The 16976-nt window shown below is 40.2% G+C and overlaps 1 protein-coding gene across 2 annotated transcripts in view; it reads right to left on the bottom strand.

Annotated features, from left to right (window-relative positions):
• fstl5 (follistatin-like 5) overlaps positions 1 to 1379 on the bottom strand; it is a 159581-nt gene extending 158202 nt beyond the window's left edge. For both annotated transcript variants that reach the window (XM_058396178.1, XM_058396180.1), the window contains exon 1: positions 1103 to 1379. In XM_058396178.1, the coding sequence (XP_058252161.1) occupies positions 1103 to 1125 (23 nt within the window). In that variant the 5' untranslated portion in view covers positions 1126 to 1379. The remainder of the gene's footprint in view (positions 1 to 1102) is intronic.
• Between the last annotated feature and the right edge of the window lie 15597 nt (positions 1380 to 16976).

Below are 16976 nucleotides of genomic sequence, written 5' to 3'. Positions count from 1 at the left end.
AGTCTAACCTTAACACTAGCCAGAAAGGAGAAAACTCTGAAAAGACAAATCAGTAGATATAAGACTTCAGAGCTCGCACTGAATTGATAGAATGGATTCTAGCTGGCTAAAGTAAATGCAAATCCATCTTGCTGCCAATACGGGGGGGGGGGGGGGGATTGGTGTTCTGCACTGACCAATAGAGTAGAAAACTCCTGCCAAGACAAGTACTATCTTCCAGAAAATCCAGCTCAAGCTCATCTTTCATCCTATACAGAGTTACTGTGCCTAAACACCCTGGCAAAGTGACATGAAATTTTTCTCTGCTTTTTAGTGATGTATAATAATAATATTGCTAAACTCATTCTTTCATTCATCTTCAGCAAGCGATTTAGATCCGGTGTCTTTCCAGGGAACAAGGTGTGCAAAATGAGAATACGCTCTGCATGGGACGCCAAGTCCAGCAGGAACACACTCATTCACAACTAGGGGCAATTTGGAGCCACCAATCCACTTGTTTTTTTTTTGGAGGGGTGGTGGGAGGAAACCAGAGAACATGAAAGGGAGAAGATTTAAAACTGCTTACAGACAGTAATGAAAGTCAGGAGAACTGGGAATCCTAGAACTGTGAGGTAGCACTTATATCCAATAATAATAATAATAATAAAAATAATAATAATAATATTAATAATGAAATACAATCACTACCCTACATCAACAAGAATGGAGAAAGCATGACGGTTTAATCCCCACTTCACTCAGGATCATGGATTAACAGAGGGAAAAAATAACATCCAGTACTGTGCGTTTTTACTAAACGGCTTCGCTCTGGTCCATCACGTTGCATAAATATCTGTATGGCATTTTTAAACAGTCTTTCTAAACTCGTTTTAACGCTTCAGCTGGATTTCTGTCCACTCTGTTCAGATGCTGTAGGTTTAATGTACCAGGGTTAGTTTTTTGGGCACGAATAAGCGCACGGAGGTGCTGAAAAAAAGTGGTGTTCGTTCCAGTTACTGTTCGAACTCCAAATGTCCTAGATTTTTTGACACATTAAAAAAAATGTTTTAACTGTAATTTGACCCAGAAGCGCGATGGGGTATAATAAAAAACAATCACTCACCTGTGTGTCCAAATGCAGGTCATCGGAAGGAATCTCGAGGAAAAAAAAATCTCGAGTGTGCAAGCTGATGCGGGATGTGTGTGTGTGTGTGTGTGTGTGTTTAAACGCTGTTTCCTCTCTTTCAACACGAAGTCCTTGTCACGCACAAATCCGTATAGCGAAGTTAGCAGCCAGATGGACGTATTCCGTTCGCAGAGATATGTTCCCTTGGTCAAAGTGTACACTGTTATCCTGTCTTCAGCACCACAGCGGAGTGGACAGCTCCGCACACGCAGCGCCTCACCTCTCGCTCTGGGCTCAGGGTGCAGCGCAGCTCCGCGCCGATTGGCTGCATCTCCTTGCAAATTTGCATACAATCACGCTGTCAGCCAATCAAAAGAGACGCGGCGGCGTGCGGAAGAGAACTGTTGAGAGAAGCGCCGACTGTTTGCGACTCTGTGTGTGTGTGTGTGTGTGTGTGTGTGTGTGCCTCGATTGAACTGTTAGTGTACAGTGTATTATTATTATTGATTTATTGACTTTTTCTGTATTATTATTTTTCATGAACCATAATTTTAGTAAGAACACAAAATGGAATGAGATTAGTGTGTTGCTGGTTCTCTCTCTCTCTCTCTCTCTCTCTCTCTCGCTGTGTGTTTGTGTGTGTGTGTGAGAGAGAGAAGTCTAATATGAGTGATCACGTGGGACTAATTATATTTTAGGAAAGCTGTAGATTGATTAATAGCCTGTACCCCAATCCCCCACAAGCTCAAGGCAAAATATTCCTTAACCCGTTACAAACATGCAGCTCTTCCAAGAACTTCACTTTCAGTCACTTATGAGTTTATTCACCAAGCTCCAAGCCTCACAGTCATTAAAAACACTGCTGTTTCATTCATTAAGTGATAATCATAAATGTTAAATAATGCAATGAGGCATAAGGGAGAGAGAGAGAGAGAGAGAGAGAGAGAGAGAGAGAGAGAGAACAAATAGAATGAGAGAGAGAGAGAGAGAGGCATACAAATAGAGTCTGAGAGAGATAGAGAAACAGGCAGAGATTAAGCGGAAGACACACAGAGACATATAGAGACAGATACACACTGAGAGAGAGAGAGAGTTCAGCTTGTTAGACTAGAGCTCTTTCCTTTCAGCTGTCTCACAGCTACACCCTACAGTAAGACAGGACAAAGACACAGATAAACATATGTATGAGTCTGTTTTGTCCACAATGATGGTCCTGTGAAAGGAAGTTGATCAAAATGCTTACAAAATGAAAGTGATAGCCAGAGAGTGAGGAGACATGTGGAAGGATTTAAACACCCACACAATAGGGGAAGCTAATTGCCTGCTGTTAGTAACCTAGAAAAAAAAATGTACATAAGCTGAAACACACACACACACACACACACAATCAAGCCATAATAATTATAGGTTATAGAAAAGCAGCTGAATTGGCGTTTACATAAGGAATTAAACACACAGGGGTTGTGCTGTTATGGGAAAATAATAAGATACAGGCTGACGTGATGCTGGTTATTTTACCTGCATGCTGATTAATTTTCAATAACATCATGTACCAAGTGTTTCATCTCTCTGGCAGTTCTATTAAGTGATGATTGACACCATACTTCTTAATCATTTCGAGCTACATTTAATGATGACGAATGTCCATGAGACAAGGAAGTTATTGTTATCACTTACACTATGGCAGCTATTAATAGCCGTTTACTCACATAGCTTTATGTGTTGATGTTACTGAGGAATCATAAAGCGTAAAGTTACCACTACAAAGCACTGATACTGGAGTCTCCATCCATAAAAGTTCAATAAACAGCTCCAAGCATACAAAAAAAAAACTCATTACACGAACAATTCCAGTAAATGAATCATTTGCTATAGACACAATAATGAATTACATTGATATAAGCCTGTGATTTACTTTGCAGTTGGAACTATTGTTAAAGAAATCAGTTTTCCACTTCAAATACGTAGCCCTTAGTGTTTTATCACCTCATCCAGATGAACAAACAGGTCAAACCTCCGGAGAGCCGATCTCACGAGGGACAGCGAGTCGATAGAAAAACAAACCTACCCAGAGACATGAGTGCAGTCAACAGCTGCAATTAGATGTGTGTAGCCTTGGTGATAGGACAAGTAACGAGACCAGGGGGAACGGTGTGTGGAGATTCAGTGTGTTTCAATGGTGCCTCACTGGGCAAGCTGTGGATCCGGATGAAATGTCAGGGATCTCAGGAGGGTCACAGCTCTGCTTTACAGAAACAAAAGGATGTGTTATAGCTGGAGGTTACCAACAAGTCAGACACTCTGCCGCCACAGGGTTCTTCAAGGGTTCTTTAATAAAGGTGAATATAGAACCATGACAACTCAAATAAGCAATCCAGTGTTGAAGCAGTTTTCTAGCTGTGACATATCAAAGGCTATGTTCGGTTTAACCTGGAAAATCCATCCATCCATCCATACATCCATAGATTTTATGTATCACTTATTCTACACAGTGTCACTGGGAGCCTGGAGCCTATCCCAGGGGACTCCGGGCACAAGGCAGAGGACGTTCTGGATGGTGTATCAGTCCATCACAAGGTACAATGACTCACACAAACACACCAACTCACACACTACAGACAAAATAGAGATACTGAGAAATCATTGCAACTTTATGTAACAAGCTTCTCAGAAAACTTAAAGTTCTTAAAACTCTCTCTCTCTCAAAAAAAAAAAAAAAAGTTCAGATAATGATCTTCAAACGTAAAATTATTAGCCGAGGATCAATTTAAGTTTACAATCTTCTAATCCACAAATCTCAGTTTTTAATCAGGGGCATTAGATTAGTGCTGGAACTAAGCTCTACATTAGGAGCGCTCTTCAGGGATGGATAGACTGAAGAATTGCCTTTAAATCAGTGAACTCGACCTCCCATTTCCCCACTCTAATCACACCGTGCTGCTCATCCTTCCTCACATTTACCTCTTTCCAGAAGACAGAGATGGATCTTCATTTCTCTCTCTCTCTCTCTCTCTCTCTCTCTCTCTCTCACTGGATTCTCTTCTCCTATCAAGTACCGAAGTCACATCATTATTAGAAATTCCTATGCTCCATTAAATTACTAAATGTCATATTTGGGATTTAATCATGGTGTTTAGATCGGTGCATGAGATACAGAGAGTTATGGGTCTGTCTTCATAACAGAAGCTAGGGATTGAGAATTATAAGGCCCTAAACATTATTTATAGACTTCTTTTACATCAGGCTAGGTCATTACTGAGGCAAACTTTGTAGGTCTATAATAAAAACTGCATGCAAAAGCTTTGGCAGCCTCACAGATGGCCTGTGGCCAAACCTGGCCATCAGCTTTAACTGCTACATTACAGATGTTCATTCACTCTGACCCCAGGTCAGATCTGAATTATATAGTCAACCATTCAATAACTAATAAAAAATGGACGCATTGGTTGAATACAAAAGCGTGACGCATAATAAGCTTGCTGATTCATTGATTTTACTTTTTTACTTGTTTTTCTCCAGGCCTAGTCAATAACAAGCCCTATCCTGTTATCCAGGCCTACTGGAAAGAAGAAAGAGGAAATTCTCTTGGATACCTCGTAATATACCCAGAACGTCCATCCCCGGCAAGCAAAGTTTAGTCTACTACCAGTCCACTTCCTGATTTCCATCAATGTGAAGTCCAATCCATCACTGTGAAGTCTTGCCATCCATAAGAGAAGTTTTGAATGGTTTGACATGTTTTTGGTGTCCATGGTCTGTTTATATTGTTTTATTCTCTGGGTGACACTTTAGCTATGAAAAAAAAATGTAAAATTGTGGGGGAACTAAATAACGATTATCATTTCATCTCACCAGATGAACATCCTCACACCCTAGATCCTGTTTCCTAATCTACCATGTTACAACAACCTTGTATCTGTTTTTAGGTAAATCAAATAAGACTTTGGTCTTGGACGTAATAGACTAGAGGCTAATCAGACTTATTTTTTTAATCATGTGCTTTTCAGAAGATTTTAATATTACAAAACATACAAAATGATTTTACAGTTGCATGGGAAGTTGATGTGTAACAGTAAATGGTATGAAGTGTATACAGTATATACACACCCCAGAGATGTAACTGATATACACTATTCCAAATGCAGATACATATACAAATGAAATGCGCTTTTAATCTAGATGTGTCTATTCAGACTGGGATTCCACGGAAGACAAGAAAAAAGATGTGAGTTGCGAGAATGTTGGTCATCAAGTGAGATGTGAGCCTCGACACACAAAGAAAGAATGACTTCATTAAAATGCATTTATAAGCATTCATTCATCCTTAGTGTCTGCCTGGTCAAGGGCACAGCTTAGTGTTTGGAAAAAAGAGAATGAGTGGAACATATCATGAACAACCTGTCTGTTTTAGGCCACACACTCCTGGTTTAAATCTAAACGTAAATGCAGAAACAAATATATGGGGTGCTAAACTGATTCATATTCAGTGTTACAGGAAGATATGTTAAGTAGCCTTTATTTGTCACATATACAAAACAACACTGTGATATTCTTTTTTCACCTATCCCATCCTTGGAGGTGGGGTCAGAGCGCAGGGTCAGCTATGATACATCCCTGGAGCAGGAGGGGTTGAGGGCCTTGCTCAAGGGCCAATGGTGGTAGCTTGGCAGTGCTGCGGCTTGAACGCTGACCTTCCGATCAACAACCCAGAGCCTTAATCACTTAATCTACCACCACCCTTATGCAGCCGTTCAGGGAAAATCATGGTTGTGATAATACTGAGACGGTGAAAGCAAGCATTATGTCCTTCAACCATGGAACCATGAGTATTAGGTTCGGCACCATGCACTAAGGGGAATCACCAACCAAACATCATTCACTGATTATTGAACCATGATATACAGGCTGTGAAGAATGACTCCATGATGGAAAGCAAAGCATCGCTGGATACTCTGTAGGTCATCATCAACAGCTTCAACTTGATCGGAGTAGCTACAGGGATCCAGGGAGATCATATGTGTGTATGTGTGTGTGTGCGAGAGTCTGTGTGTGCAATTTGTGCCTGAGAGTTAGCCTAAAGTAACACAAATGAGCTGCTCCAATCTTATAAGACGGTAAAATGCCCCAGATTGAAAGCGCTGTCATCAAACCGCTCGTTTCATTATCCGCACATCATGTGGAGACTTTCCAAAAGAGGCCCCCACACTGTTTGGTCTATGAAGCTTGACGCAGGAGCCAAACATCACGGCTTATTAGGCAGGATGGAGACTGTTGAGCTGTCTGTGCTATTCTCAATTCACACTTCTAGGCAAATGTCTGAGACTTGGAAGCACTGAGCGTGTTTATGAAAGTGCTGGTCATGATTAATGGCTTAACGTTTGGTTGCTTTCGACACCTTCGACGCAATTAGATTCAGATCAGAATTATTAGAGTTATGGCTGTATTCTTTTTTACTGATTTAACCGGAACTTGTTAGGAAAATGAGAAACTCCACTACACAAATTTCCCATTTCTGTAGTGTACCATGTCCCAAAATAGATGCACCGAAAATGCCTGTGTTACCCCACACGACTGCACTGACGTAAATCATCAAAACACCTGTGATCCCAGCAGGTGAAGTTGATGCGCTGCCATTGTGACGCACTTTGAGTCATGTTCTATGTAGAAAAGCTGCTACACTGATTTATCAGTTTATTAGCTTCACCAGTGAAGGAACACTCTAGTAAAAATAGCAGCACTATCCCAAATCCTTAGTGTACCGTAATAAAGAACTACATGAACTAAAGAGCTTAATTTCAGAGTGAGGTTATATACCACCGATACCCCAAACTCTTCCATATGGCATCAGTTGATCTGTTATAAAATATTGTTCTAACTATTACGACAGCGACTGTTCCAACCTTGCTGAGACTCACGGTTAAACAAGCCATGAAAAGTGTACGTTCATCTGTGGTCGTTCCTGACATGCTGCATTGGTGTAGGTGTAGAAGCAATAAAAGTGGACACGTTTTTCCATCCATCTACCTCCGCTAGTTCCTCCACAATATCTACTCACTATATGACTCAACAACAGAAGTCAAGAAAACTAACATGAGCAAACATATGGCAAAAAAAAACAAAAAAACAATGACCAAATATGGATTTACTAAAGTGCTAAATCATGAATATGGAATTAAAAAAAAAAGTAAGATGGTCAGGATTTGGGGTTGGACAAAAAGACAGAAGGTTTGTTCCAAAAGTGTCTAAAATATATTGTCTAAAATATATTGTTAATTTATATCACAATTAGAAGCAAGCACTATTTCAACTGCAATTTATTTATTTTATTATTATTTATATAATTAAATTAAAATGTAATTTAATTTTATTTTTTTTATCTATTTTAATTTAATTTTATTATTATTATTTTATTATTTTAAGTTAAAATGTGACTGCTTGACTACTATTCTTTTGTTGTGCAAATGTTCAGCATTGCATTTCTTTGTCATGTCTCACTCAACAGAGGCATTTAAAATGAAGCTCATGTCATAAGGATTTCTGTTTTTGCTTAGCCTACAAGAGGCAATTTACTCATAAAAATGTCCCCAAGAACCCAAATCGGTTTGTTTTCTTTAAAGTAAATGTTGATATCAAACCCATTTCTGCTCTCTGAGATGCCCCAAGTGGTTTTTCCTAAGCAGCTAAAATCTGAAAGTGTTACCTTCAACCGCTAAAATTGTGAGTAAGGTTATCCAACAGAGGGAAAAACACACGTCTAAAACACACTGGGACCCAACAGAGTCCTGACTCATTTTATATCAGACTCACAGCCAGAAAATAATTCATTTGTTTATTCTGATTAAAAATGAAAGCCATGTGGACTGGCAAAAATCCAAATAAATGGTTCCTTTTACTAATCACTGCCAACTATAAATAATCATGTTATATTCACTGAATGAAAGTTGGTGAAATCATGACACAATCTCTCTCTCTCTCTCTCTCTCTCTCTCTCTCTCTCTCGGTTTAGGAGTCTAGTCAATAACCATCTAACGTCTAAAACCTCATGAAATAAACAACTTGTGCTTTCCAGATGAATAAATGCAACCCATTCTCTCGTAAACAAATAAAACGCCTCGATTTCTAACAAAAATTTCAAAAACACGGCAAATTGGTTTCGACTCCTAAAAACATCCCTGAGTCTGTGTGCTTTCTTATACATTTTTCTGAATATGAGCCCCGTATTGGCATTTCTGCTACTCCTAAACAATATGTGAGGAGAAAATCTCCAAGTCATTGAAGGACAGGTGTCTGTCGTCTTCCTCGCTTCCTCTGTCTGTCTGTCTGCAGCTGATAACATTGACGAATCTTCTTTTGGCCTTTTTTCTGCCAGCTCAAGCAAAGTGCCAAAAAAAGACAATGAGGCTGTGGCATGAAGAAAGATTAGGAGGAAGACTGAGAGAGAGAGAGCAAGACTGAGAGAGAGAGAGAGAGAGAGAGAGAGAGAAAGAGAGAAGAGGATGACATATAAATGACAGACTGACCTTCTCTCGTTGCAGATAAAATCTCCCACAATCCATTTATAGATCATTGCTGATGAGATGATATGGAAATCGGGCCCAGATTATCAAAAGCGAACGTCAATTTTAATTTACTATGAGAACGGGATGCATTTTGTCTATTGTCCTTTCTAAGTAGGATAATAGAAGAGAGAAAGAGAGAGAGAGAGAGAGAGAGAGAGAGAGGGAGAGAGAGAGAGATGATGCTGATGATGAGATGTTGCTATCTAATTGACATTGAAACTGTCTAAGCCACTTCATCTTGAGAATGGAGCTCCAACTTTTATCCTTTGAGAACAAACAGCATGTCCTTCGAGTGTGTGTGAATGTGAACTGAAGCACGTATGATGTACAGTTTAAAGTGAAACGCTACACTACAGATTAATAGAGTAAATAGTCCATTTTTGCCAGCTATTCGCTGATATTCATATATACATATATATATATATATATATATATATATATATATACATCCACATGGATGGCAGGACCCAAAGTTTCCCAAAAGAACATTGCCCAAAGCATGACACTGCCTCCGCCGACTTGCCTTCTTCCCATAGTGCATCCTGGTGCCATGTGTTCCCCAGGTAAGTGACGAATACGTGCATGATGTAAAAGAAACCGTGATTCCTCAGACCAGGCCACCTTCTTCCATTGGTCCAGGTCTGATGCTCACGTGCCCATTGTTGGCGCTTTCTATGGTGCACAGTGGTCAGCATGGGCACCCTGACTGGTCTGTGGCTATGCAGCCCCATACACAATAAATGACAATACTCGTGTGTATTCTGACACATTTCTATCAGAACCAGCATTAACTGCTTCAGCAATTTGAGCAACAGTAGCTCGTCTGTTGGATTGCATCACATGGGCCAGCCTTCGCTCCCCACGTGCATCAGTGAGCCTTGGCCATCCATGACCCCATCGCCGGGGTCACCACAGTTCCTTTCATGGACCACTTTTGATAGATACTGACCACTGCAGACCGGGAACACCCCACAAGAGCTGCAGTTTTGGAGATGCTCTGATCCAGTTGTCTAGCCATCACACTTGGGCAATTGGACAATTGTGCCAAGTGGGCAGAGCCGTTATTATTTCTTTTCTGTTTGAAATGTTTTATTGTCACAGTCTAAGAAAAAGCCATGTTTTCAACATGCAGGACGTGCAATTGATCCAAACAGCACCTGTTCTTTCTTCGTGCTGTAACAAAACGGTCAAAAACAACATCTTTTTTCGGCTAGCAAATGACTTAAACTCATCCGACTGACAGCAAAGAGGTGAATCTACTCAGCCAAGCGCAGCACAACTGAGCTAATGACTCACTAGAGGACAACTGGGTCTGACAGATAGGGTCAAAGTGTGTGTGTTTGTGTGTGTGAGTGTGTGTTCCTACACAGAGGTGACACAGCCGCACACTCCTCCAGCCCAGACACCTCTTTACTTCTCCGCTGTCCTAACAAATAATAAACACTTGCTAATGACTGAAGCGCTGTGCTAATTTAGGAGCGCACAATGTCATTAGTATTCTCAGGAAAAATTGCTGCATTTTCCAAGCACACACTGTTCGCTAGTGTGCAACATTCACTGTCCTAGTTATTTAAGATATGTCTGTCTCCATGAGGCTGGAAAAGTGTAAAACCAAATCAAATCAAAAAACAGGAATTTATAAAACAATTGAAGCATGAGCTAAAGTCAAAGGGACAAGACAGCAATCAGAGAAACGATGAGCTAAGAATTTACATGAACAACATGGTCGTTGGCTAGATTTTATAGATTTTTTGCAATTATCCAATCAGGGAATCATTTGGCAGTAGCACAATGCATAAAATCATGTCGATTCAGGTCAAGAGCTTCAGTTAATGTTTATATCAAATACAAAAAAGGGGATCTTAATGACTTGCATGGTTGTTGATGCCAGATGTGCTGGTTTGAGTATTTTCAGTGCTTCATTTGCAAGATTTGAACAATCAAAAAAATCATCCAGTGAATGTCAGATTTTGGAAAAACCCTAAGAGCGCAAACACTGGTTCAAGTTAAAAGAAGACTACCATAAGTCAAATAATCATTCTTAACCAACTGAGGTGAGCAGAAAAGCATTTTTAGAATGCACATTACACACAACCTCGAAGCAAAGTGTCTACATCAGCACCGAAAACCACATCAGGATAATTCTCCTGTCAAAGAATCTGCACAAGTTCATATAAAATAGCTAAATATATATATAATATAACAAACAAAACGATCCTACCTACATAACCCCATGAACTAGCATGACACAGGACTATCATCTGACAGCTTTAGCATGCATCTATAAAGTCTGAACAAATCCTCACTGGCGTCAATGAATTATGGGGCGAAATTTATACTACATCCACAGGGTAGGTCTTACAGATGGCTATAAAAGAATAGATAAATAAATTAATAAATACACCGCTAGGTGATAACCTCTATCTGTCAGCTCTCTTATCTCTAGGGAGAAAACACAATGTTGTTTTTTTTCCCAGTCTCCCTGAAGCTTCAGTTGCTTGGCTTTAAAAAAAAAAAACACACACACACACCCAGACACACACACATATATATACAGGAAATTTGTTATTTATATGCCCAGTCCCATTTTCTTCACGCACATATAAAGTCTGCACCAATGTGGCAGGGCTAAACTCTCTGTTTATGTGTGCATCAACCCAGAAACAGTTCATCTGCAAACCTACTTACCAGCAAACAAGAGCTAGACCTGGGGAAAACTCTCTATGGGCACACTCACACCGAGGGAAAACCAACCAAACCCCAACCCAGTGCAACATACTCTACTTTAAAATGCTAAGTCTGGGTCAACTGAATCATTCTGGAGTCATATAAAAACAGTTTCTCCGGCATTCTACATATTAGATAGAAAATTTGAAATGTTTGTTTCGTCTTGCCTCCTTGTTCAAGGTGAACTGTCGCTGTCATTTTCCTCTAGATTGTTATATTAAGCTCTGCTTTGCAGGGAGCTGTCATGCTGGCCTACAAGCGCCCTTGAAGAAAGCTATGTGTGACAGGAACAGAGGGAAAAAATATGTGTTGGACTGCGGAGAAAAATTCAGAATGCAGGTTTTTCAAAAGAAAGGAGACATTAAAATCTAGTATGTAGACTAGACCTGTGGCCACAAGCGATTATATATGTAGTACATTTTTGCTCTATATATGGATATATGTGTTGGCCTACGCACACACATACCAGACACTTCAATGGGAACATTCATATTCTGCTCATACATACAATTTTCCAATCAGCTAATCAGTGGGAGCAGTTTTCATCAGGCTAGTTTTGCAGATTTCAGAAAATGCTGATCTGGGATTTTCAGGCTTCAACAGTCTCTAGAGTTTACATACAGTTTAGCATCAAATGAGGGGCAGTTCTGTTGGTGGAAAGGCCTTGCTAATAGGACAGGAGAATAAACAGATTGGTTCAAGTTTACAGGAAGGCTGTGCTAATTTGAATAATTACTCTATGCAACAATGGTGAGCTGAAAAGCATATCAAAGTGTACGATATGCCAAACGACGAGGTTTCGTTTCCTGTTAGCCAAAAAACAGGAATATGAGGGTACGAGAGCTGGGGAAGAGAAATTGACAAAATAAACGGAATTCGCAGCAAATATTACAAGGTAGCTTGACAAAGAATGGTTTAGTCCAAGTATCCATCCAAGCATTTTGAGGAAAATGGGCTCATAGAGTAACTAATCCACCTTGTTCACAGTCGTTAGCTTGATTCCACAAGTCATAATAATCCACCTTAAGACATTTTTAACCAACAATAATCTTATGGGAATGCCACACTTCATATCAGAGTGTTTTTGACTTTGCAATTTACAAACTTTGATGGACCTGATGGAGGAAACAGACTGTCAAATCCGTTTCCCATGCCTTGTAATCCTCCTGATGGCAGATGGTGCGAATGTAATGAGAGAAGGATGGACTGTGACAGCGACAGGTGTATAACTACATTTTAATTCTAAGGTTTGTGTTATCTAGTGCTCCACTTAGTTAGTGACTAGCAACAATGAGTTAGGCAAAAACAGATTTTTAATATAAGATGACTTCAGAATAGATGAGCAATGAACTTCTCTGACTCACAAAAAACTGCAGGAGGCATCTTGGTTTCCAGCCACACCTGCCTAGTTAATGATGTGTAGGCAGCGGAATATGATGTGCATGTAAAACTATGTGGTGTATCTCGATCTTGATGGCTCATTGACTCAGAGCGATGCTGTGACCTTGAAACTGGCTAGCTTCATCACGCTTTGTTTCATGATGTCTCACCAAGAATCCACAGTGATTAATTATTTGCAGGAAATGCTGGTCCATGGGAAAAATGCTCACTTAAACAGGGCAGGCTTCTGTCATAACCCAGCTGTGTGTGTGTTTTTATGCGTCAGTGACGTTCGGGAGCCCTTTTTAAGGTTATGCTTTTTGTGCAATAGCATACAAAAACAGGACAGGTCATTAACATTTCAGCTGTTTCAGCATATTTTAGCTGTTTCAGCACCATTTAAAAAATGCTATTAGGACATTATAGACGGTCCAAGGTTTTCCTTTTTTATAAGGTTTTATTTATTTGATGGACTCTAACACTGTCTGGACTTCTGTCTAATCCATACAAGCAGGGAAACCGAATCCCTCCTCTCACTCATAGTTTCCGGCACATGCTAAGTAAAATGGATGCAACAGAACTAAGTTTCACATACACGTCTAATGGAAGGTCAGATTTCCAGACATTATCTAATACCTAATTTACAGTAACACTGTTTGAAGTAGCAGCCAAGGTTGGAGAGGGGTGTAGTATGGAAGGGCTAGAGATGGCTTCCTATGTTGCACCATCTGAAGACATGGCACTTTGCTAGAAAAGTCTGGGATGCTTTCTTTGGTGAGGGTAAAGACCTCAAACCTGGTGGAAGAGTTTATGTGCTTTGGGAACTGATGGGAAAAAAGTAAGCCTGAGAGATCTTGTCTTTGGAGAAGGACTTTATTACATTATTTGGGATCTGCTGGAAAAAGGCAGCGACAATGAGAGACAATGCTTTTGGTAGAGGAGTTAAAATAGTTTAGGATCTGATGGAAAAAGGCAAACCTGAGTGACCTCACCCCTTATAAGAGGCGTTCAAGTAATTTGGGATCTGATGGAAAAGGTAGCCTAAGAGATCTTGTCTCTGGTTGAGGAGGTTACGATTTTTGGCATCTGATGGAAAAAGAGAAGACTGAGAGACAGTGCATCTGGCAAAGGAGTAAAAGTACTTTAGGAACTGATGGAAAAAGGAAAGCCTGAGAGACCTTACCCCTGGTGAAGGAATTTAATTTACTTGGGATCTGGTGGAAAAAAGACAAGCCTGAGAGACCTTGCCCCTGAAAGAGGCCTTAAAGTACCTTGGAATCTGATTGAAAAGGTAGCCTGAGAAATCTTGTCTCTGGTGGAGGAGTATAAGTACTTTGGATCTGGTGGAAAAAAAGACAAATCTGAGAGACTTACCCCTGAAAGAGCAGTTAAAGTACCTTGGGATCTGATGGAATAGGTAGCCTGAGAAACATTGCTCCTGGTAAAGGTGATCAAGATACTTGGGATCTGATAGAAAAAGACAAGACTGAGAGAACTTGCCCCTCAAAGAGGAGTTAAAGTACCTGGGGATCTGATGAAAAAGGTAGCCTGAGAGTTTAACCTACTTGGGATCTGATGGAAACGGTAGCCTGAGAGAGCTTGTCCCTGGTGAAGAAGTTTAAGTTACTTGGGATGGAGAGAGAGACTGACCAATGAATGTAGTCAGTGTCAGCAGTGTCACAGTTGCTGTACCAGCTAGTGCTTGATAGCAGGAGCTCAGTTTTCAGACAAGCTCACTTTCTCCCTTGCCTCACCTACAGTATGATCACCACAAGGATTTGAAGAAGCTGATGAGGAAAAACAGGGGTTAAAGAACGCTTGAATGAAGAATGAAGATGGATTTATTGATAACCATGATGATGGAAGTGAGCCTTGTCGATGAAGTCCTCAAAGTTAGGATATTATAGATGTCTTTAATGCACTCATAATGTGCTTGAAAAAAGAACTGAACTAAAGAATATTACATTTCCATGTGGGATTAATTTTCTCAGTGGATTGTATTCTACCTCCAGCCTTTTTGCACTACCATTAAAGATGTTAGGCACTTTAAAATATCGCACTGAAGAATACTGGCATTTTTCCTCTTAGTGATAAAGTCACTTTAAGGGCTTTCTTCTCCAGGCTTCAACTGCATTAAACCTTCTTTTCATTTAGTCAGCCTCAGCGGGAATGATGCAATTCATCATGTTGGATATTTAGAGTGTGCACAAGAGACTCTAGTCAATTTGTCAACCCTTAACTGAACCCACAGGAGGGATGCAAGCCCACTCTGATTCCATCAGAAGTGATGAACCTGCAGTGGCTAAAGAAGGAAAAAAACATGACACACCTATGACTCATTAGGTTCACGAATATGTTTTGGAGAAATGTTCTCGACCCTGTACTGAGGCACTCGAGGTTCAGAGCAGAAAGACCTCTCATTTAAATTTCCCACAATGAATATAATTTTCGTTTCGATCTAAAGTATTGTAGCTTGGAGAGACACATACCTCATTAAATTAAGTGCCTACATTATTATTCTGTATCTATCAGAAAGGCAAGCTACTAGGAAAAAGTTAAGTAAACTGCACAGTGTGCACACATTACTATACAATTGGCTAGTTAAGAGCAGAGTACGCTAGCTCAAAGAGATTGATTCAGACTTGTTCTTGTGCACTACGGTGGCTGGAATTGAACATGGAGCAAAAGCCTACTAGACTTTACTGTACAAATCAAATTGTCCTTCCCGGGAAGGTTATTTACTGAGCTCTAAGCAGGGATCTGTTTAAGGATATGAGCTACCATGCAGCATGCTCTCAGTTCCAGGATCAGTGAAGCTTTAATTGGAAAATAACACACGTAGTTATTGTTTATTGCACTGATTTATTTCCATTGATGTTCATTTACACTGCAAGTTAGAAATGTCAATTGTAACCTGTGTATGGCTGCTAACTGAAGTGCAGTTTGATGCTGTTGCTAAATTCAATTCAATTCAATTTACTTGTATAGCGCTTGTAAACATAGACATTGTCTCAAAGCAGCTTTACAGAAGTATAGAACCATACAGTAAAAAATTATGAAGTTATTATTCATATCATAACATTTATCCCTAATGAGCAAGCAATGGTGGCGAGGAAAAACTCCCTGAGATGATGTGAGGAAGAAACCTTGAGCGGAACCAGGCTCAGAAGGGATCCTCATCCTCATTTGGGTGACACCGGACAGTAAATAATGTAAATGTAAATAATGTCCTTTCTACAACATATGGAATTGTGCAACCAAGAGCTCCCGAGGAACTAATACGTCAGCGTAATTTCTGAGTTCATTGTAGACTTAACACTAATTCCTTCCTGCTGAAGTGTTCACTTATGAAGCACAAAACTGACTGATGTGACAACAGTTCAAAGCCGGCATGATAGGTTCCAAGTGGTTCTATCCACATGGGTCCCCTGGGTTACAGGCTGTCCACACAGATCTTTCTCCAGCAGCGGTGAGTACCCCCAAGTGACGAGATTCCAACCAGGGGTCCAGAGCGTCAGGAAGGATCAGGCAGGTCCAGGAAAGAAGAAGCGGTCACACTGGGAAGTCTGAACACTGACATTTTTGCTTTATGGAAAACTAGTTGTCTAACTGATCTAGAAGTAAATATTGTAATATCTTTAGCTATTTAACCCCTACAATAAATATTATTCTATGTTTGAATGTCACAACTATAAGAATCTGTAGTTTAATGCTTATATCTATGCCTCTCTCTCTTTCTCTATCTCTTATTTCTGAGGCAGGTGTGTGTGTGTGTATGTGTGTGTGAGTAGGTGTGTAAAACAACCCTCCTTCCTTTCACCTAATTAGAAAATTGCTTGCATTTGTCTAGTCGCAGTAGGGAACCTGGCTAAACTCACTGTAAGAAGCTGAGATAAACCTTCACTCCTCCCTCCGTCACTCCATTTCATTCCAGCGAAAACACGCCGCCGCGTACATTCCTCATTCCGTGCACTCGTTCCTCGTGCCATAATTCATAATCACAAGCCCGTTTATAGATCATTGTGAATTACAGAAAGTTATCCAGGTGTTGCATTACAATTCATAAACTTCATGATTGGTCCGGCAATGCATCACGAGCCATCACCAACACGCTCGCAGAAAACAGCAACCAACTTAGCAATTAGCAAGCTTGTCACTCACAGCGCCTGGTGTGGAACGTTTAATTTGGTATCTGCATGCACCAT

This window comes from Hemibagrus wyckioides, linkage group LG08, assembly GCF_019097595.1.
Source record: "Hemibagrus wyckioides isolate EC202008001 linkage group LG08, SWU_Hwy_1.0, whole genome shotgun sequence".
NCBI lineage: Eukaryota > Metazoa > Chordata > Actinopteri > Siluriformes > Bagridae > Hemibagrus > Hemibagrus wyckioides.
The sequence above is the reverse complement of the archived record's forward strand: the minus strand, read 5'-3'. Positions and strand labels throughout refer to the sequence as shown.